This window comes from Lithobates pipiens, unplaced genomic scaffold, assembly GCF_037356315.1.
Source record: "Lithobates pipiens isolate NorthernLeopardFrog02 unplaced genomic scaffold, aLitPip1_a1.2 Scaffold_16, whole genome shotgun sequence".
NCBI lineage: Eukaryota > Metazoa > Chordata > Amphibia > Anura > Ranidae > Lithobates > Lithobates pipiens.
Window position 1 is genome coordinate 95,024,195 of NW_027507748.1, and position 22,831 is coordinate 95,047,025.

The following is a 22,831-nucleotide window of genomic DNA, read 5'->3' on the forward strand; positions in this document are numbered from 1 at the left end:
TGGCAATGCTTTCATTTTGATTTCAAATACACAAGCAAACCGCTCATAATAAACCAGAGGGCTTTACAAAAATTGTCACACCTGTTTTGTAGGCCATGAAGTGGATGAAATCGCTCATTATTTTCCCTCTGGAGTGATATGGTATTAATCAGTTCACCAGAGGTACAGTAATACATACAGACAGACCACACACAAGCAAATAAGTTGAAGCTTAAGAAAACAGATTAAGAAATCATTAATATTTAATATAAAAAAGTCTATTTTTTCAGTTATTCACAGAAGGCTTTGCAGAAGAAAGTCAACCAAAGACAGACATAATACAAAACAGGTATGGGGAGACATATAAAGCACTTTGTTTTCAGAGGGCAACAAAATAATGATGTCCTTTAAGGCAGATTCAGCTAAAATTGATTCTTTACAGGTAACAAGAAGGCTATCATCCAGGATCCAAAGTGGAATGTTCCAGCTGTGAAGGCCACATACAAATATACTTTATTTAGGCAGAAAAGCCATTACCCGTCTCAAAACCAAAACTCGGTACGATGTCTACAGTGCCATGGAATGCCCCGGCCCAGGCTGGAGTAGCCATGGTGGGTGTTGTGGCTTCAGTTTTAGGTACGTCACATTGAGCTGCTGGAATCCTGGCTGCACGCATTGAAGGCATTACAAGAGGTCCATATCGTGGGTCCACATGGGAACTGGGATGGTGATGATGGTGATGATGGTGATGCATATGGGGATGAGCATGGTGCCGATACATGTAAATGTCATGCATGTGGGCATAGGGTGATGTCGTTGGTGAAGCCAATGGATAGTGCCAGGAGTCCGTCACCACCGGTGGAGGATGTGGGACAGTCTGGTGAACATTATCTCCAGGCCAGCTGCTGTGCTCTGTAGTTGAGAGGGTGCTGGCTGTTGTGGTTGCAAAGTCTGGATGAACTCCGCTCAGGCAAGCTGGAGCTGACTGATAGGAGTTTGTCCATAAGGATGGAGGTAGACTAGTCCGCTGACATATTGATGGGCTCTCTGAAAATAAAAACAAACATATCATATGTAAATTTTCCACTCTAAAATTGTACGCTAACTACAGACACATTTAATTGAATGTATTAAAAGTATGACTAGCATACAAGTCAAAGCCAAACTGTATGTTCCTGTTACAATTTAAGTACATTGTAGGCATGTTCCACATGCAGTGCAATGTGCAATGCCTATCTACTGAGCTTCACTGCCTAGCCAAGTGGTGAGAATAGGAAAACATAGCAAAGACACGTCAATGACCATGGTGAAATTCAAGTCAAATTCTAACTAAGGCTAAATCCACTCCCACCCCATTCTAAGACTATTCTATCTACCCTGTAAAAGAAAAAAAGATGTCTATATTTAACTATTCTGAAGCCGTTCTGGTCAAGTCACATGATTGGGTCCCATAACCAGCTTCGATGTAGAGGAGAGACAGCGAAAATGGCTTCAGAGCCTGGGCAATGATGTCATCTATAAGCTTACCATGGGGCAGCTGTTGTCGGCTGATTCTCCTCCAAACTAAAGCTGGCGCTGGAAGCTGGTCAAGTTACAGGACCGGAGCGACTTCAGAAAAGGTAAGTACAGGCATCTTTTCTTTTACAGAGTAGATAGAATAGTCTTAGAATGGCGGTAGGAGTAGACTTAGCCTGAGGCCAGGTTCACATATGCGTGAATTGGATGCGGTATTCACCGCATATGACTGTCTCTCAATGGAACTGGTTCACACATGTCCTGGTGCCTGTGGTGCGAATTCCAAAAGGGTCCTGTGCATTTTTGGGTCCGGTTCAGGTGTGAATTCAGGCAAAAATTCGGAACTGAATTGCACTTGAACCAGTGAACAGAAACGCACCGGACCCCATGCTGAAAACCATGGCTGCACACATGTGAACCCAGCCTTAGTTAGAATTTGACTGGAATTCCACTTTAAAGAGAATTCTAGCAAACTAGGAATGACTATAGGACACATATATTTAAATATTACTTTCAGGAGTATAAACATTTTCTATATAACTGTCACAAAAACTTCATACTAAAGATACACTTTAAAGTATATTTTAAGGGCAAAATCAGAAATTACATAAATTATGCAGTCTGTTATCATTAACACAGCAGTTTTTGTCTTCCCCTGGGACATAATTATAATACCTTTGATCTTGCCAGCAGATCTATTGTTTTTCCATCTCTTTTCACAGGGTGACAATGCTGTTTGTTTTGCAGTGAAATCACACAGCAGCGTTGTCACCTTGTGGACAGGGCAGTCTGAGATTAACATGTAGCTTTGGACTTTAAGTAGAAAACTAACAAAGTAAAGTACGATTCCAGTGCAGGATACATCAAAAAAAAAAATTCATTTGGCAAAAGAAAAAAGGTTTAAGCAGTATAAATGAAAGCTGACCATTGCAAGCATGCCTGCCAGTGTTATATGGTTTGTTCAAACCCCTGTAATTACCCCTATTGCTGGACTTCTTGGTCTGTTATAAAAAGTAAAAAAACACTTCTACTGGCAGGATCAACAGTTAATAAAAATATTCAATGGGAATAGAGGAACTAACAAAAAAAAAAAAAAAGCAGAAACTGCTGTTATTTATAAATGCTATTGATATACTGAATCGTATGAGATTTCTTACTTTGACCATAGTTCTACTTCAATGTTTTGATTAGAGTGACACTAGAGCTGCACGATTAATCATTAAGAATCATTAGCATGATTTTTTTCTACGCAGAGAATTCTCTCTGCTCTTCTAAAGCCAACAGCAGTTAAAAGAAAGGAAAAAAAAAATGGGCAGTCTGCTAGATGAAAGGAATATACTTTGGTTTGTAAATGAGGGAAGTTTAACCACTTAAACACTAAGGCCCTTTTCACATATGTGGACCGTTCACATCCGCCTGTCAGTTTTTTCAGGCGGATCGGAACGGTTGCGCCATACATCTCTATGGATTGACGGATGTCTGCGGTGACATGTCCGCTGACATCCGATCCCCAAAATCCAGATGGATGGATGTCCTATTTTCCATCCGTCTATCGGATTGGATGAAAACGAACAGGCGGTCCGTAACCATCCGATCCCCCCCCATAGAGGAGAGCGGTCTCTCTGACAGGTCCGTCCCTACACAATTTGCAGAGGCGGACTTGTCATCGGCCGGCTCAGCAGGGATCAACAGAGCTAGAAAGTTACTTAGAACCCCCAAACATTATACTGTATATATTTTTTTTTAGTAGAGACTAGAGAATAAAATGGTGGTTGTTGCAATATTTTATGTCACACTGTATTTGCGCAGCAGTCTTTCAAATGCAATTTTTTGGGAAAAAATTACACTTTAATTAATTAAAAAACAAAAACAAACCAGTAAAGTTAGCCCAATTTTTTTGTATAATATGAAAGGTTTTACGCCGCGAGAATTGTGATCATTTTAATCTAAGCAAAAAAATTGTGATTCTCATTTTGGCCAGAATCGTGCAGCTCTAAGTGACACCATTACTCACTATCTGTGAAATCTCCTCGAGTTATTCATTGGCAATGGTAATGCCTTTTTCAGCCCACTATGTGCCAGACTGTACTCAGGAAGAACTTGCACAATCACCCTGTATCACCTATGTGACATCTAAGATTCAGGTTTGGGAATCATATATTCTTTGTAAAACCCTAATTCTATGCTTCCATTGCCACTAAGGCTAGTGGGCATCTCTGAATATTTCATTATCACGTTCATCTGAATACTATTTGCACTGCTCACTTAGCAATCTCCAAAACTAGCAGACATACCTTTTCTTACAACATATTTAATTCACAAGAATTGCATGACATGTACGAATGTAAACCTTGTATGACATCAGCACTCAAAGCAGATAAAAAAAAATCATGCTGAAACAGACACAACAAACTGTGAATAAAATGTCAGAAATCATCTTTGGTGAACTCATGAAATAGTGAAAATGCCTTTTATAGTCATGACAGAGATGGGAAACCATGTATTGAAGAATGGATAAATCTGCCTACTGAATAATAGTTTGGAGAATTTTTTTCCTTGTTCGGGGTTGTGCATACTCATTTTTCTAATTATAAGTAAAATGTCAGCTATTTTAGGAAGGAAGATCCCATGGGAACAGTATTGGATGCCTGGATTTGATTTGTCTTTCCATGTCTAAAATAAAGAGTATTAAAACTGAACTTTGGCCATAAATATTTTCATGTAAATATACTCCTCAAAAAATACAAAAGATATGAAAAAATATTTTGTGTGTGCCAAAACCCATTGATTACCTTGACAGTGACATTGACATCATCACTGTGCTGTACTTATGCAGAAAGCATAGCTGGGGGGAGGGATCCAGAAGGCTCCACCTACTAGACTTCCTGCAGAAAACTACAGGTGGGGGCGGAGACAAGACCGGTCACCCTGTGCAAGGAGTAAGAGCAGCAGTGACCGGTCTTTATTACCGGAAGCTCCTGCACAGAGGCAAAGTTGAACATTTTATTACTGCAGTGATCTGGAAGAAATGCACAAAGCACACCAAGATTCAAGAAAGAACTCGCATGCCTCTTGTATTTAGAGAAGATTTGCTTATCCTGGAGTTCAGCTGAATTCCTGCATTTTCATGTTATTTTTTATGTTTCTGTACTATCTATATTTTGGACTAATGGTCAAAAATGTTAAAAGGACAAGTCCAGCCTGAGCTTGTTTGGCTGTACTTCTCCTATGGGTCATAAGAGCGCAATTCATTTTGTACTCATGTGACCCGTTTTCAGCAGAGAGCGGTCTGAAGTCCGCACTCTGCTGATGTCACTTCGTCATACCAAAAATAAAGTCTGGATCCGCCAGGTGACAGGACTGATGCCTGTCTCAGCCTCTCAGCAAGCAACTGAGAGAGTGAGACGGCTGCTCCCTGCTCCTCCACAGCTCATACAGGTATTAGTTTCACCTATTAAGTTGCATTAGTGAAATAAATGAACTTTTACACAATATTCTAATTTTTCGAGTATCACCTGTAGAACTGCAAGCTGGTTCCACACACAATAATATCAATTTGATTTATGGATTAATGTTATGCCATGTACACACAATCAGAATTCTCGTCGGAAAAAGCTCTGATGGTTTTCCCATCGGAATTTCGCTCAAACTGTCTTGCCTACACACGGTCACACCAAATTCCGATGGTCAATAACACCGCGACATACAACACGTTCTACTGCACTATAAAAGGGATGTTTAATGCTTCTGAGCATGCGTTGAATTGTTTCCGAGCATTGCGTGTCGGAATTGCATACACATGATTGAAAAATCCGATAGAAAGGTTTTCCATCAGAAAAATTAAGAACAGGCTCCCAATCTAAAGACCGTCGGAAATGCCAACAGAAAAAGACAGATGGGCATACACACGGTCGGAAAATCCGATGAAAATCTCCCATCGGACTGTTTCCATCGGAAATTCCAGCCGCGTGTATCCAGCATTAGAAGTTTTTAAAAGATTGGATAACCATGCAGTTTACTACATTGTTGCCTGTGCCCCCATTAGGAAGACTCATCCTTGATATTTGTCGTGTCTCCCAACATCTTTAAAAGTGAAAGTAAAAGAAAATCAGTTCTGGATTGTCCCCAGAAAAGTCATAAAAAGGAAATCTTCCAATGGGGTTGTTAGTTCTGGTGACCTGATGTTCCCTAAGGGATTCCCTTAAACTGTAGGGATTTCCTCTAACTTCCTGCTTTGGCTATAGAACAGGAAGTGAAGGGAAATCTCCCCAATGGGACACAGATGACAAAAAAATAAACTGACAGGGATTATAACCCTCCCTTTACGCTCTCCAAAATGAAAAAAAGTTTTACCTATAGTTCTGCTTTAAGATTTTCTTTATAAACCTCTGGAGGATTTTGAAAAATATATACAACCCATCCCTTTTTGAAGATATTGAGTATTTTATAAGATAATTATAAGTCCCAACTACATACCAAATAAGCCAGACCTTCTGCGGCACTGCCTTTCTTTCATGCCATTAAATTCTATTTTTATTACTGACTAATGAAACCCCACATCATAGTAAAGGGTCAATTGCAGGTTTAGGACTTACATTGCTGGATTAGGTAAGTATTTTACACTTTAACCTGTTCCCGACCAGCGGCAGATTGGAACAGCTACTCAAACCGTCGTAGGTATACATCGGCCACTTTAAGAGCTGAGGAAGGCACGTGGCACGTCACCAGAGCCGATGTGCATAGCGGCAGCCACGATGTCCCCCGGCCACCCTCGATCGCTCCACTGAGAGCCAGAATGGGGATCTGTCAATGTAAACAGACAGATCCCCGTTCTGACAGGGGAGGAAAGATAGAGAGATCTACTGTTCATAGGGATCAGGAACAGCAATCTTTCTTCTCCTTCAGTCAGTCCACTCCTCCCACAGTTAGAACACCTCCCAGGGAACACATTTAATCCCTTGTTTGCCCCCTAGTGTGAACCTCTTCCCTGCCAGTGACATTTACACAGTAACCAGCAGCTATTTTTAGCTCTGATCGCTGTATAAATATCCATGGTCCCAAAAAAGTGTAAACAGTTTTTTTTCTGGGATATTATAGCAAAAAGTTATACTGGAATTTTTTTTTTCGTTTATAGAGCAAAAAAATAAAGAAATGCAGAGTTGTTCAAATACCACCAAAAGAAAGCTCTATTTGTGGGAGAAAAAGGACATAAATTTTGTTTGTATACAGTGTCGCGCAATTGTCAGTTAAAGCGACGCAGTGCCGTATCGCAAAAAAAATCCTAGTCAGGAAGTGGGTAAATCCTTCCGGGGCTGCAGTGGTTAAAGTGTGCTGTCACATACAAGATGAGGTTTCTGCAGACCAAAGAGTGGTAGGGTTATGCCGCGTACACACGAGCGGACTGTATGGCCTACTTAGTCCGTCATACAATCCGCCGGACAGTCCGTCATACTTTCGACTGAACGGACTTGACCACACACGGATGCACAAACAGTCCGTCGAAAGCTTGCGCGATGATGTGTACAGCACGTACGACGGGACTAGAAATAGGAAGTCCAATACACAGCTATGCACCCTTCCGCCGTGTAAATCCTTTCTGAGCATGCGCCATTCTTAGTCCGTCGAACTAGCCTACTGACGAGCGGATTGTCCGCTAAAACCAAAGTACGACGGACAGAATTTCGAAAAATCCGAAATACTTAGTACGCCAGACTGCACGCTGAAAAAGTCCGCTGAAGCCTACACACGAGCGGACTGTCCGCTGAAATGTGTTTCGACGGACTAAGTACGCCATACAGTCCGCCCGTGTGTACGTGGCATTAGAAGGTCCAGGGATGCTAAATGGAACATATGTTGATAGTTCTGAGAATAAAAGGGGCTTTATTCTCTATTGCTCTTATATCTGGCTGTCTTTAAATATCTTGTTGCAGTCAATAGAACTGACACAATGGGATTGATTTGCTAGAACTGGAGAGTGAAAAATCTGGTGCAGCTCTGCAGAGAAGCCAATCAGCTTCCAGGTTTCTTGGTCAAAGCTTAACTTAACAAGCTGAAGTTAGAAGCTGATTGGCTACCATGCACAGCTGCACCAGATTTTGCACTCTCCAATTTTGTTAAGTCAAGCCCTATTTTTTATTTCCAGGAGGAATTACTTGCTACCTTGTTGCATTTTATACAACATATAATTTATATAATACACATGTTTAATCCAATAATAATATAGAATGTTTAGACAAGATCCAGGCTTTTATTTACCTCGACTAGCTCCTGCTTTGGTCTTAGTGCTGGTGTTTTCTGGATTTAAGGTGCTTAATTGACTCAAGGCTCTTGAGAAATGTTCATCCACAACTGCTCCTATGTCTCCATGAAAGTAGGTCAAGAGGACACATCGGGAATTCAGATACTCCATCTCTGCAGGCTGCTCTTTCTCATCTTCTTCTTGCTTGGTTGAAAGAGTCACCTCCAATGTCTCTTGCATCTTACTATATGCACCAATCTTTTTCTGAAGGGAAAAAAAAAGACTTATTACACCCCAAATTCACTAAGCAGTCTTTTAAAATCAAAACAGATAAATATGGCTGAGCTACTTCTATAGTCAGTAATAAAGTGCTTGTGCTTTGTTTTATTAGTCGAGGTCATGTAACGTTTTTTTTTTTTACATTTTGCGTTCATTGATTGGAAAGACATAACAGCCATGGTTGAATTTTAAGGGCTTGTTAAAAATTGTATTTTAATTATTATAACATAATTGCAAACATTCTGCTAATTACTTGTTGAGCTGAGAATAGCAAAAAAAGGTACTCAACAATTTTATTCTGTACACTCTTTTATTGTTCGAACTTTCATAAACATAGGTGAAAACATTGGGGATGATTTACTAAAACTGGCGCACACAGAATCTGGTGCAGCTGTGCATGGTAGCCAGTCAGCTTCCATGTTTTATTGTCAAAGCTTACTTGAACAAGCTGATTGGTTAGTATGCACAGCAGCACCAGATTCTGTGTGCATCAGTTTTAGTAAATCTCCCCCATTGTCACCGCCATTAGGGTGTATGTAAACCCCAACATTGAACTTATTTATTTTTTTGCTAACTTATGGTCTGCTAAATATGCCATTAAAAGTGTTTTGTTATATGTGTTCCATAAGTCCAACAAATGACTGTTAATTTTTCTAAACATTCCAGAAATCTTGTAAGCTAACATGTGTCCCGGTGCACAAATAAAGCATGAGGAAATGTGTATGTATTGCGGAAATGTATGATATGCTATATAACAGTGGCATCATTGGGTAGTGCAATATATATATATATATATATATATATATATATATATATATATATATATATATATATATATATATATATATATACATAACATATGCACACACACACGCATATATATCTTTCCTCTGTTCTTTCTGGAGTATAGTGTCAGGGTGTACTCCCAATTCTCCACCAATATTCAATAGAAAAAACAATGAGACGCATTCTCTGGAGAACGTGTCCCGCCGTTTTTTCTAATATATATATATATTCCTACTATTGCTGTACAGAGAGGGGACCACCTATAATCCTACTATTGCTGTACAGGCATACCCCACTTTTAAGTACACAATGGGGTTTATTTACTAAAGCTGGAACGTGCAAAATCAGGCTCACTTCTGTATAGAAGTGGCCCCCCCTTCCCCAAGGCACCCCCCATGTTGAGGGCACGCGGCCTGGTACGGCTCAGGAGCGAGCGCCCCCCCCCCTTTCCTGGCTGGCCGGGTAGCGTGCTTGGATAAGGGTCTGGTATGGATCTGGGGGGGACCCCCATGCCGTTTTTTCAGCGTAGGGGGTTCCCCTTAGAATCCATACCAGACCTAAGGGCCTGGTATGCTCTCGGAGGGGGAACCCACGCCAATTGTTTTTCATAAATTTGGCGTGGAGTTCCCTCTTGAGAGCTGATAATTCTGTGAGAGTCGCCTCTGTATAGACGGAGATCCGACTTGGAGGCAACCTCCATTGAAATCAATGGGTACCAGTCGCCTACAAGTCAGATTGAAGTAGTACAGGAACCTTTTCTGAAGTCGGAGCGACTTCAGTAGTGTGCATTAAGACGGCTCTCATTCACTTACATTGATTTTTACATGTTGTCCGACCTGAGGCAACTAGGGGCGACCTGAAGTCAGATCTGAGTCGCCCCTGTGTGAACCGGCTCTAAAGGTGGTAGAAGCATAGCACTGGTTTACAGAGGATGTCACTTTTCTGATTTTGGTGCTATATAGTTACACTGGACTTTTGCAAATCCACTTTATGATTGCAAGACCTATTCACATTGGAATTCTTTAAATTCACTGTTCTTATTTTATTTGAGTTGCACTTGATAATACTGTTGACTACTCATTAATAATTTATTTATTATTTAACCACTTGTGTATGTGTATTATGTTCTAAAGGAACAGCGCAACACATTTTTGCTTCATACATTTTATTGTCATACCTGTAGGTCATCTGGGCTTACCTAGAGGCCTCACCAAAAAATTCCCGGTTAGCAACCCCCTGTCTTGTCAGTAGGATTTGAACCCTCCCAAGAAGTACAGGAACAAAAAACAATAAATTTGCATGTCCAACAACAAAGCTGGACATAGGGATTGCTGACTGGGAACTTTTTACAAAGCAAGACATAGGGATTGCCAACTGGGAACTTTTTACAAAGCAAGACATAGGGATTGCCAACTGGGAACTTTTTACAAGGCAGAACATAGGGTTTACCAACTGGGAACTTTTTACAAAGCAGGACATAGGGATTGCCAATTAGAAACTTTTTACAAGGCAGAACATAGGGTTTACCAACTGGGAACTTTTTACAAAGCTGCATAATTTAATGCTTACTGGGTCCCCATACTACACAGACTTTTTTCTGGAAAAGGTGAATTAAGCTGTTAAATCTTTTGGCTATAAAGACATATATGGCGCCACATACTGCACAAAGGGGGTGCACTGTATCTTTAACAGGTGGGCACTCTTAGGGGTTAATTTACTAAAGGCAAATAGACTGTGCACTTTGCAAAGTGCAGTTGTTTTAGAACTTAGTAAACGAGGTAAAGCTTCACATTGCAAAGAATACCCAATCACATGCAAGGAAAAAAAAACAGCATTTTTGCATGAACATGATTGGATGATGGAAGTCAGTAGAACTTCTGCTCATTTACTAAGCTCTGGAGCAGCTGCTCTTACAGAGTCTATTTGCCTTTAGTAAATGGTTTATTTACTAAAGGCAAAGTATTTAAGAAATAATAGTAAATGTTATATAACATATCTGTACAGGGCATTCAATTCATTTTGGAGAACCATTGCCTCTTAATTCTTCCCCATAACTCTGTATGGAAGTAATCACGGAAAAAAGAAAACATATTTTCATCAATGTCTTTTTAACTGACCTTTTTCTGGACTGACTGAAGGACGACAAGCTATTTTAAAAGAGAATAATGAAACCTTCAAAATAAATTGCAGCCGTAAACACTGTGCCGCGTTTTGACAGATGTGACATCTAGAGTAATTGCAATGATATTCCGTTAAATAAAACAGAAGTTGTGTGTATACATGTGAAGCTACGTAAGGTATTTTTACATCCAAGCGCTTTCCATATCCAGGCCAATCTGATGTTCAGCTAAAACACGCACTAAGGCATGCAGCTTGTGGTTTGTTACATAACAGAATGAGCCAAAATACAGACAAAAAAATGGGCAAATGTTTGTTTTTCCATGATCTGCGAGGCAGGTCCTCTGCCTGACCTTTTCTTAGGACCATGTTCAGAATTGTGAGGTTGGATGCACCACTGGTGATTGTTAGTAAACTCCCAATTTACAAGCATGGAAAGTATCCCTTTACAGAAAGTCATAGTACTGGTCAGAATTCAATATACTGAATGTCTTAATACAAATTGAAAGGCCAGACCCCAAGCTGATTATGTTTATTTGTTTAAGCCCCGGTCACATGGGTGCGACTTGTCATGCAATTTGTTTCAAATTGTATGAAAAGTCAAACCCTATTGTCCGCACTAGAAGCGGTCTGTCGGAGTTGCACTGATTTTGAAAGTAGTTTCTGCACTACTTTTTGAAAGTTCAGGTGTGACTTGCATAGACGCCTGTACATGAAGTCGCACAGATGTCTTCCAAGTTGCACCTGAAATAACACTGAAATGCTACTTTCAAATCGTGCTACTTCAAGTGAAGTAGCACAATTTCAATGTCGCTTTCAGTGTGGCTGGGGTGTAAATGCCTAATATGACCAGCATGGTCTCAGCCTCTTTGTTGCAGTTTGTATTGTTTTTAAACAGTTGTCGATCGCGCTATAGGCAAACAACGGCTACAGCGAGGCCGGCTAGTTCTGGCATGCCATCATATGATAAAATTTTAAGTCTTTATTCATTTATTTAGCAAAAATAAAAACCCCAGTGGTTATTAAATACCAGCAAAAGAAAGCTATATTTGTGTGAAAAAAATTATAACAGTTTTGTTTTGGGTACAGTGTTGCATGACCGCGCAATTGTCATTCAGAGTAGGCAAGTGATTAATATTACAGAGACTAAGGCAGGAAGAGTAAAGATGGCCATAGATAGATTGAATCTCAGCTGTTCAGCAAAGACTAGTTGAGATCCGATCCATCTAAGGGCAGACTGTTTGTACTGAAGTTGATCCATCGAATGACTCAGCCTGCCTGATTTTTTTCATTCGATCACTGCCGGCAGCTATAGCTGCTCATTGTATTCTGCCAGCAGGAAAGGCTCCCCGCCGTCCACGCTGGCAGAACACAATAGTACTGCGGGTGTGATTCCCCCTTCAGCACTGATTATGCAATGATTTTATTGGAAAGAAAATTCCCAATCAATAGGCTGCTTAAGACTCTATGGTAAAGAAGAACATGGACTGGAACTTCAATGGCAATAGCTTTCTAAAGAAGCTATGGAGTGGAACAAACCTTATGCTGGGTTTACATCTTTGCCTTGCAGTAACGTGTGGCATTAACATGTGCTTTAGTGTGCATTGGCACATTGCTTAAATGCACAAACCAAAGAAGGGCACAACAATGGATGTGCATCTTAGTGCACCACAATGAGCAGGTATGAACCATGCTTGAGCTCCTGGCCAAAACTGGACACTCTGTCCAGGCATCTGAAGTAGGAAAAGTTTAAAATTGAGAAAGTTTTTTGTTTTTTTCCAAACAATCCTTACAACAGCTTTGATATATGACAGCTTTGATATATGATAGCTTCTGGTATCAGCACTGAGCTGACACAGGAGACAGGAAACCCTTAAGCTGGCTGTAGATGGTTCGAATCTCGGCTGGTTCAGGAAGGACCGGCAGAGATTCAATCCATCTATGGGCAGGCTGATTGTACTGAAGTCAATCCATTAACCAGCATGTTGGATTTCTAGCATGCGATTATTGCCACGATTATTATAGCCACGTTGATAAATGATCTATTTTTTCTTTTTTTTTATCCTTTATTTTGGATTTTTTTATTTCAGATTTTATATTTGAAAAAAATAATTCTTACATAACAAACCAACAAAAACCAACAAAAAACAAAATCCAAACACTGTTCCAATCAGTAACAGCATCAAAACATTAAATACGTCAACATCTAAGTTAGCCCAAGACATACACAAATACGTGAAAATATTCAGAGATATTCAGGAACATTCAGATATTTTCAGGAATATTCAGAGGTTCTCAGAAGTACCCAAAGGCACTCAGAATCACCCAATGGCAAACAAAGGCACCCAGAATCACCCAATGGCAAACAAAGGCACCCAGACCAAGTGTAATATTCCCTAAGCACACATTCATAAACTGGCTGTTCAGTAATGCTGGGTGCTGTAATGACCACAGGCTGGAAACCATGGATGATCAGAGTGAAGAAAAAGGGTCATCAGCACATCAAGCATTCCTCAAAAGGGCCCAAAGCTTTATTTTTCTGGTCACATGATAAACATGCAGCAACGTTTCACAGCCACGCAGAGCTTCTTTGTCATTTACATAATAAAGGGGCTCCAAAAATGTTGCTGTATGTTTATCATGTGACTTAAAAAATAAAGCTTTGGACCCTTTGAGAAATCCTTGGTGTGCTGATGACATGTTCTTCACTCCGAAGCACCTAGATGCACTCCAAAGTACTCAGAAGCACTCCGAAGAACCCTGAAGCACCCATAAATACTCAGCAGCACTGAAAAATACTGAGAAATACCCATGTCTTTTGGAATTTTAAAAGACGATACAGGTGGTGTAATCTAAAAGGGTACAAAGCCAACAGTGCCACAATGTCCTATACATAGCATTCTAGTTTACTTCATGACAGCATGAACTCATCTATTTCTTTTTTCATCAATCTTTTTCACTAGGAATAATCAATCTATAGTCGACAACCCATTTGATTGATATGCTACACACAAGGAAGTGGATTTTGATCGTTAGTTAAGATACAATCGCAAGTTAACGATCACATTTCTGTTTCCACCATTTAATCTCATAATCTCATTGATTGAAATGTGAAGGTATTCATGAGCAAAGTATCTCGGTGCTGCCAGTTGATGCGAAACGACTGATAAATTCCCACCCTGGCTGATATACTCAGTTTGCTCGAATCTCATATGAATCAACTTTTAATAGATCAGCGTTTATGGCTATTTTATTGTTTGCGGGTTTGATCATTTTGATCAAGTCACACATTGATTGGATAGTAAAGGGATTTTTTTTTCCTATTTACCTAATCTCTTCCGTCTCCATGTTTATTGACTAGGATGGATCAAACATAAATGTCAGACGCAAGCAACTGAAGCTTTCAAACTGTTTAGATAAGCAATAATGGAAACAACTGTGGAAAAATACTTGGGAAAATGTCGAATAATATGAGACAGCTTCTTTTGTACCATCCATGACATGTCTGATTTTTTAAAGGATGACCCGTTTAGGGAAGAATCTCACTTCCATTCCACGGAATATAGTTTAGCATCACAATAGCAGACATTTACGTGAGAAAGTAGAGCGCTCAGCACCCTACAGTAGGACAAGAGTGATGTGTGTCCACCCACTTGTGTACTAAAGAGTCCCTGCTCAGGGGGCAACTTCCTCCTTCCAGGACTTGAAAGGGATAATGAGGACAATGACTGACACCAGCCAGCAGGAGAATGACGAAACCTTAGGAAGACGTCACTGACAGGTAAATGTTGGAGAAGATGTGAATAATGATGTGAAGAATAGGATGCTACAGTAAGTAGCTAAGTCAGATCAGACTTTACTTTATGGTAAGCTGCTAAGCCTCGTAATAGATATATTGTGTGTATATATATATATATATATATATATATATATATATATATATATATATATATATACACACACTATATTTATTTTTCTGTTAATCATATTGTAATGCGTGCTAACAAAATACTGCATTTTATTTCTTTTTGTGATCTTTTATTGTCCCTGAGATTTACAGAGCCCTATCCCTATTGCATAGCACAGCCTATAAGGATGACACCACTTTTGTCTACAACAATTAAAGTTACACTAAATTCCGATTTAACCACTTGCTGACCGCCCTATAGTACTTTTACTGCTACAGGGTGGCAGCTGTGGGCAGAATCACTTATATATACGTGACTCTGCATTTCCACCAGCAGGGGGAGGGGGGCGTGCGACCTTGCCACTGGCGAACTGCTTCCTCCGGCACCCGCCAATTGCTGGTAAAATACGGAGAACTGAGACATTCTATGTAAACAAAGCATATCTCAGGTCTACTGGGGGGGGGAGGGATGATCATGTGTCTCTGCAAAGCAGACACTAGGATAAGTTTCTTCCCCTAGTAAAAGCAGCACACATTGTACACAAAAACACTGGCTAGACAAACAGTTAACCCATTGATCACCCTAGATGTTTAACCCCTTCCCAGCCAGTGTCGTTAGTACAGTGCATATTTTTAGCACTGATCATTGTGCTAGTAGTGTCACTGGTTACCGCAAAGCGTAAAAAGTGTCAGTTAGTGTCCGATAATGTGGCACAATATTGCAGTCCTGCTATAAGTTGCTGATCGCCGCCATTACTAGTATTAAAAAAATAATATTAATGATATCAATAAATATATCCCATAGTTTGTAGACGCTAACGCTATAACGTTTGTGTAAACCAATCAATTTATACTTATAGGGATTTTTACCAAAAACATGTAGCAGAATACATATTGGCCGAAATTTATCAAGAAATTTTGTTTTTTATTTTTTTATTGGATATGTTTTATAGCAGAAAGTAAATAGTATTGTTTTTTTGTTGTTTTTTTTGTTTATAGTGCAAAAAGTAAAAACTGCAGAGGTGATCAAATACCACAAAAACGAGGAGTTCCGACTGACTTTCCGAATGAACGGACTTGACCACACACAAGCACACTAAAGTCTAACGGATTTGAACGTGATGACGTACGACCGGACTAGAATAAGAAAGTTCATAGCCAGTAGCCAATAGCTGCCCTAGCGTCGGTTTTCGTCCGTCAGACTAGCATACGGACGAATGGATTTTTCGACCGGACTCGAGTCCGACGGAAACATTTGAAACATGTTCTAAATCTAAAGTTCATCTGATTTTTGACAGCAAAGGTCCGATGAAGCCCACAAACGATCAAATTGTCCACCGGATTCGTTCCGTCGGACCTTTGCTGTCGAAAAGTCCGGCCTTGTGTACACGGCATTGGAAACAATCTCATTAAAAATTGTTTACAGCGCCATTAGGTATTTTATGTGTATTAGATATTTGGATATAGCCAAACCGGAAGTAAGAGGAAATCCCTGCAAATTAAGGCAATTCCTTGGGGAGCCCCAGAACTAATGTCTCCATTGGATGATTCCCCCTCTATTACTTTTCTTGGGACAACCCAAAATTTGGAATTTTCTTTACTTTCACTTCCAATGATAATTGTAAACATGACAGACAGAGAGGGCAAATCTCCTTAATGGGGACACAGACAACAATAAGAACTGACAGGGGTTCCAATCCCTCTCCACTCTTAAACTTAAACTGTAAAAAAAAAAAAAAAAAAAAGGTTTGCCTTAGTTATACTTTAAGTATATACTTTTAGGAATACACTGCGGATATCATTCTGCCTGCAGCCTTGACTGGACAGTGAAAGAGCAGCAGCAGACTGATGAAGTTATCCTTTTGTTCATTCTGCTCTCTTTACTCTAACTTCTGTTGCTTATTCGTCAGCATATATGTAACTCACCTGACTGGCTTTCAGTTCTTCTCCTCCCATCCCTAGTCTGGGTAATGCAGAGGGATTTTTTTTTTAAAACAAATATGTCATACTTACCTTCTCGGTGCAGTTGATTTTGCACAGAGTGGCCCCAATCCTCCTCTTCTGGGGTCCCTCAGCGGCGATCCTGGCTCCTCTTATTCTCGGGTGCCCCATCGGAGAAGTGCTCTCTCTCTGGGCTCCCTTATCCTGCTGCTGCTTCCATTGACACAGACAGCAGGACTCTGCTCCACCCCCAGCTCCCACATGATTGGATTTCATTGACAGCAGCAGGAGCCAATAACTGAGCTGCTATCAAACTATCCAATCAGGAACCGAGACACTGGTGTGCTCATGCCCGGCGCAGGAACGTTCGGGCTCAGGCAAGTAAAAGGGGTACTCTGGGGGCTGCTGCACTACAAGAGGTTTTTCACCTTAATGTATTCATTGAAAAACCGCAAGGATTTACAACCCCTTTAACCAGGTTAAATACAGGTACTTACACTGTTTGCGTTACAAATATGAATTTAATGATTTATTAATGAATACAGAGTTGCATTTGTGTGTATGGAGTTTAGATTTAAAATGAATGCTAAAAAATAGATCTCAGTTTGTTTGCTGTCATTGTTCATGTGGTGAGGAAATTGTTGCAGACTGAACATGAAATATTTTCCAGCTTGGGAAAATAACTTTGACTAACCCCAAGCTTGGAGTTAGCTTCACCACATCCTGCATTATCCTGCCTCTGTGCAATCAGGCCAATTTTCTCATCTCCTCCAATGTTACTGTTACTTTATCATTTATTCAGTAGCAATATATTTTACAAAGGTTTGCATAAAGCAGTGGTCCCCAAACCATGCCCCGCAGGCTGGATATGGCCTTTTATTTGTTTATATCGGGCACTATTCCTCCCACTGATACAAGACACCAAAGATAGAGCACTACTCATCCCACTGACAACCTAGATGGCACACTATTCCTTCCACTCACACCATCGATTGGGCTCTATTCCTCCCACTGACACTAATGGTGGAGATTATTCTTTCCACTAAGGCCGCGTACACACGCGGGGACTGTTCGCTCAACTTTGTCCGCTGAACAGTGTTTCAGCGGACAGTCCGCTCGTGTGTGGGCTTTCAGCGGACAGTTTCAGCGAACAGTCTGCTGAACAAAGTTTTTCGGAATTTCCGAAAAACTGTCCGCTGAAACTTTGTTTCAGCGAACAGTCCCCTCGTGTGTAGGCTTGTTCGTCAAACTAAGTTCCGCGCATGCTCAGAAAGGATTTACACGCCGAAGGTTGCATTGCAGTGTATAGGACGTCATTTTCTAGTCCCGTCGTACGTGCCGTTCACGTCATCGCGCACGGTTTCAGCGGACTGTTCGTTCATCGTGTGTGGGCAAGTCCGTCCATGCTAAGTTTGAGCGGACTGTCCGCTGAAACTGTTTGACAAACAAAGTTGAGCGAACAGTCCCCGCGTGTGTACGCGGCCTAATACCAATGATGAGGCACTATTCCTCCTACTGATACCAATGATGAGGCACTATTCCTCCTACTGATACCAATGATGAGGCACTATTCCTCCTACTGATACCAATGATGGGGCACTATTCTTCCCACTGATACCCATGATCGGGCACTATTCCTCCTACTGATACCAATGATGGGGCACTATTCTTCCCACTGATACCCATGATGGGGGACTATTCCTTGCACTGATATCAACAATGCAAATTATTTTTCCCACTACTACCAATACCTTCTACTGCCCACAGGAGTTATGTAATTATTTTACCCCTGCTGACCACCAAGTCTGAGGCATTTCTTACTCCGGCTGGCCACAATCCTGCCCTCCTAAAGTCTGAAGGACAGTAAACTGGCCCTTTGCTTAGAAAGTTTGGAGATTCCTGGCATAAAGTAAAGTAGTATCTAAAGATAAAGGAGAGCCTTTACAGTCATGCTGATGTATTACTCCTTGCCAATGTGGAAAGTACATTCTGATGTCCACACCACTGTCACAGAGATGTATACACAATGGTCAGTTAGCGGGAGTCAATAAATTTACCTGGAAGTTTCATAAGCAAGAAAGCTCCCAAATATAGCCACTCAAAGCTGACAAGGTTCTTGTTAGAGGCTAAAGCCATGGCCCCAGCATGGTAAGACCTCAGTCTACACACGGTCTAACCGAATTGCAGAAACTTCATGTAAATGCAGCATTCCTCCTTTTTGGGTGGTTGAGAATGACCAGATGGTGTGGAAGCTAAAACTTACTTCGCTGGGCAGAAGCCTTAGCTTATTTTGGGGTTAAAAAATGTTGGAGCGCCAGTAACCTTAGTCCATAAGGTTTATTTTTGCTCAATAAACTAGAGAGAGGGTTAGGGTTACAGGTAATCCAAAAATAAGGAAAATAGCTAAGATTTACTAGGGACAGTAAGAGTTCATGTTGGCCTTTTAATAGCAGCCAAACAAATTCCAATGACCCTATAAGAGCAATCAATGTCTTGGGTAAAGGCCAATTTGAATCTTCCTCTGCCTCCAAGTAGACTCTAGACCAGTGATTCTCAACCAGGGTTCCTCCACAGGTTGCTAGGGGTTCCTTCAGCATTGGGCAATTTCTGCCTCTCAGATAAGTTCCCACTGACACCACTGATCTTTTTAGCTATCTGTAAGGAGCTAATTCTTCCCAATGACCACAAGTGTAAGGACCATTCTTCTCACTGACCATCATACTAATGTATCATGAGTTGTAGAGTTCTAATTTTTAGCAGGGGTTCCTCGAGACCAGAGAACTATTTCAAGGGTTCCTTTGTGTTGAAAAGGTTAAGAAAGGCTGCTCTAGACCCTTGACCCTATGTAAGCAGTCACCAGGCACTTAAGTTGTTGAGCATTGAGAACCTCTTGCAATGCCCATCACTATTAGCTTCTGCCCAGCTACCGCGGACACTCTTTAGCGCCTTTTATGCCATCTTCCTGCTTTGGTCCCTCTAAATGTACCCTCAAGCAGGGTAGCTGAAATTCTTTGAATATCTTAAACACAAGCCCCTAGCTTGAGCAAGGCCTACAACAGAAGATGCTTTGATAATGGCATCCCCACCATGCAGAAGCCCAGGAGGCAAAGACCCTTCTAGTAGGTCATCCCAACCATTTATTCCTTTCCCCAGCCTGCATCACTGGAATAAACCTGTCAGTGATTGGCTAAGGCAGAATAAATATTCATAAGCCCTTACACTGTATCTTCTCACTCTAACTATTGGAGAACACTCCCAAATGCAGGCAGAAGTCCAGGAAGGAAGATCTTCTATTTACCAACCCCCCAACTTCAGGAAGAAAGACCCTTCTATTTATCCACCCCCAACTTCTGGACCCTCAGTGATTGGCTAAGGCAGATAAATATTCATAAGTCGTTACATTGTTCTCACTCTAACTACTACAGAAAACTCAACAGCAGTAGGCAGAAGCAATCAATGTTTGGAGCTTAGGAAAAACCTACAGAAGGCAGAAATTCTAAACAAGCTCAGACTGGCTACAGGCTACAAAACCAAATATACAGTAACTAACTAGGGACACTTCAGTTTAAGGCAGGGTCTCTACATAAACATGTGTAAGCTGGAATGTAAAATAGGCATATACAGCATATATTTTTTTTTCCACGCATATAGGGCCTCTAACAGCTTTGAAGGGAGATTGCTGTTTTCCCTATTACTGGCAGGAATTTTTCTTTGTCAGAGATACTTCCCATGTAAAGAATGATCTTTGGGCTTAATAATGATAAAACTCTGTGGAATGCAGCAACAGAATTCTCTACTCTCCAGTGATTGCTGTCTCTCGGCCAAGTCAGACGTAGCTCCGCCCCACACCCACGCTCTGTGCATGCTTGCAGTCTGTAGTCAGTCTGATAAGAATCCCCATATTGCTACATCCCATCACTACTACACAGAGCAATGGCTTTTTTTTTTTTTATATTGTCTGACTGATGTACAGTTTCCAGACACTGGAGCTGGTGACTTGCTGGCCTTATACAATGAGAAAAGAACCCACAGCATCCAACAGAGGTCTTCTTCCAGTGTTCTGGCCTCTCTAGACCGAAGAAAGGTAACATCTGTATACATGGATGACTGCACATTGTAGCCGACATCTTTACACTCCCAGAAGCAGAATATACAGTTGTAGTTTATAATGCAAACCTTTGGTTACTCAATATACTATATGATTACAGAAGACAGACTCAGGGGTCCTGTATTTGCTGTACAAGTGGATCTGGAAATGAGGCTTGATTTAGACCCTTAAACTCCACCCACGACCCCCTGAACTCAGATCGCATTTTCAGAACTCTTTGACATCACAGTGCCTCCTCTCCACCTGTTTTAACCTCATAATTGCTGCACATATGTGCTGAAATCACGTGCATTGCACTTCCTCATTTGTTTTAATGGGTGCAACATGTTAATTCATTTTTTGCAACAGACACAAAGCAACACCGCTGTGGCATGTGAACAACCCAGTCCACTGCCATTGTAGCCTTTTGAGAAGGGAGGCAGATTGGGGGGCACTAAACATATGGCTAAATAATGCGTGTTTAAAGACCCCCCACCCAACCGCAAGTCTACATGAGCCCAAGTACAAATTCCCCCATTAAAAAAAACGTCCCTACCCACCTTCCTAGTCCCTAGTTTCCTTAAGACACCTACCCACTCCCAGTACCACTTCTGCACCTACACCACATGTCCGTACTTATCTCCACTGACTCGTGTGCTCCTTCACACTATCTGCATCATTGGCCAGTAATAATCTAATGCTGGGCTGCTGTGCCCTAATGTCCCATAGACCTACATGGACAGGTGTGGGAAGCCTGGCATTAGACTTTTGCTGGCTGGGCTGCAGACAGCATGGGAGCTGCAGCCATTGGAAGGAGGTAGGTACAGATATTCTGTACGTGTGTGTGTGTGTGTGTGTGTGTGTGTGTGTGTGTGTGTGTGTGTGTGTAGGGGAGGATATGTTATGATCCAAGAAGAAACGGCTGCGCACCACGGCAAGTCACCATTTATTGTATGATCTCCAAAATAGAGTGACACAGTCAGACTGCTCCTAGTTGACATGTCTCACACAAACAATGGGGGTTATTTACTAAAGGCAAATCCACTTTGCACTATAAGTGCAAACTACAAGTGCAAAGTACACTTGAAATTGCATTGAAAGTGCACTTGGAAGTGCAGTCGCTGTAGATCCGAGGGGGAAATGCAAGGAAAATAAAAAACAGCATTTTAGCTTGCACATGATTGGATAATAAAATCAGCAGAGCTTCCCCTCATTTCAGATCTACCCCTCAGATTTACAGCGACTGCACTTCCAAGTGCACTTTCAGTGCAATTTCAAGTGCTATTTGCACTTGTAGTGCAAAGTGGATTTGCCTTTTGTAAATAACCCTCATTGTGCTGTGTTAATCATAACTAATTTGATGGATTTGTTATGGAGTTGTGTATTGAGGAAGTTAAAGAAGGCTGAAGGGATATTTTTAATGGTGAACTTTGATTCAATTTTTTTGGATGAGGGGCAAAGACAACTTTAGGACTCTGACATCCTCTACTACAATTACACAGCCAGATTAAAGCAGAACATCTATCTATCTATCTATCTATCCATCCATTCATCCATCCATCCATCTATACATCCATCCATCTATCTTTCTATCTATACATCCATCTATCTATTTATCTATCTATACATCCATCCATCTATTTATCTATCTATACATCTATCCATCCATCTATCTATCCATCTATCTATCTATACATCCATCCATCTATCCATCCATCCATCTATATATCTATCCATTAAATACATACAGTCGTTCCACTTACAAACATTATTTAGTTTAGTTGATACGGAGTAATAATTATGAGAAGGAATGCTCAGGAACTCCTACAACCTGTTTTATGGTCGGTAAACTAAGAGGTTCACATTTCATTGAAGTCACCATTTTTCCAACCAGGGTGCCTTGAGGTTTCTTCAGGGGTGCCTTGGAAAAATGCCTACAAATTGATACAATCCTAAAAAATTGTATACAAGCCAGCAGGTG

The 22,831-nt window shown here is 40.9% G+C and overlaps 1 protein-coding gene across 1 annotated transcript in view; it reads right to left on the reverse strand.

Annotated features, from left to right (window-relative positions):
* Positions 1–224: 224 nt before the first annotated feature.
* VGLL3 (vestigial like family member 3) overlaps positions 225–22,831 on the reverse strand; it is a 26,652-nt gene continuing 4,045 nt past the window's right edge. Inside the window, exons 2-3 of the mRNA XM_077480112.1 lie at positions 7,750–7,996; positions 225–1,026 (exon numbers count right to left, since the gene is read on the reverse strand). Of these exons, the coding sequence (XP_077336238.1) occupies positions 497–1,026; positions 7,750–7,996 (777 nt within the window). The 3' untranslated portion in view covers positions 225–496. The remainder of the gene's footprint in view (positions 1,027–7,749; positions 7,997–22,831) is intronic.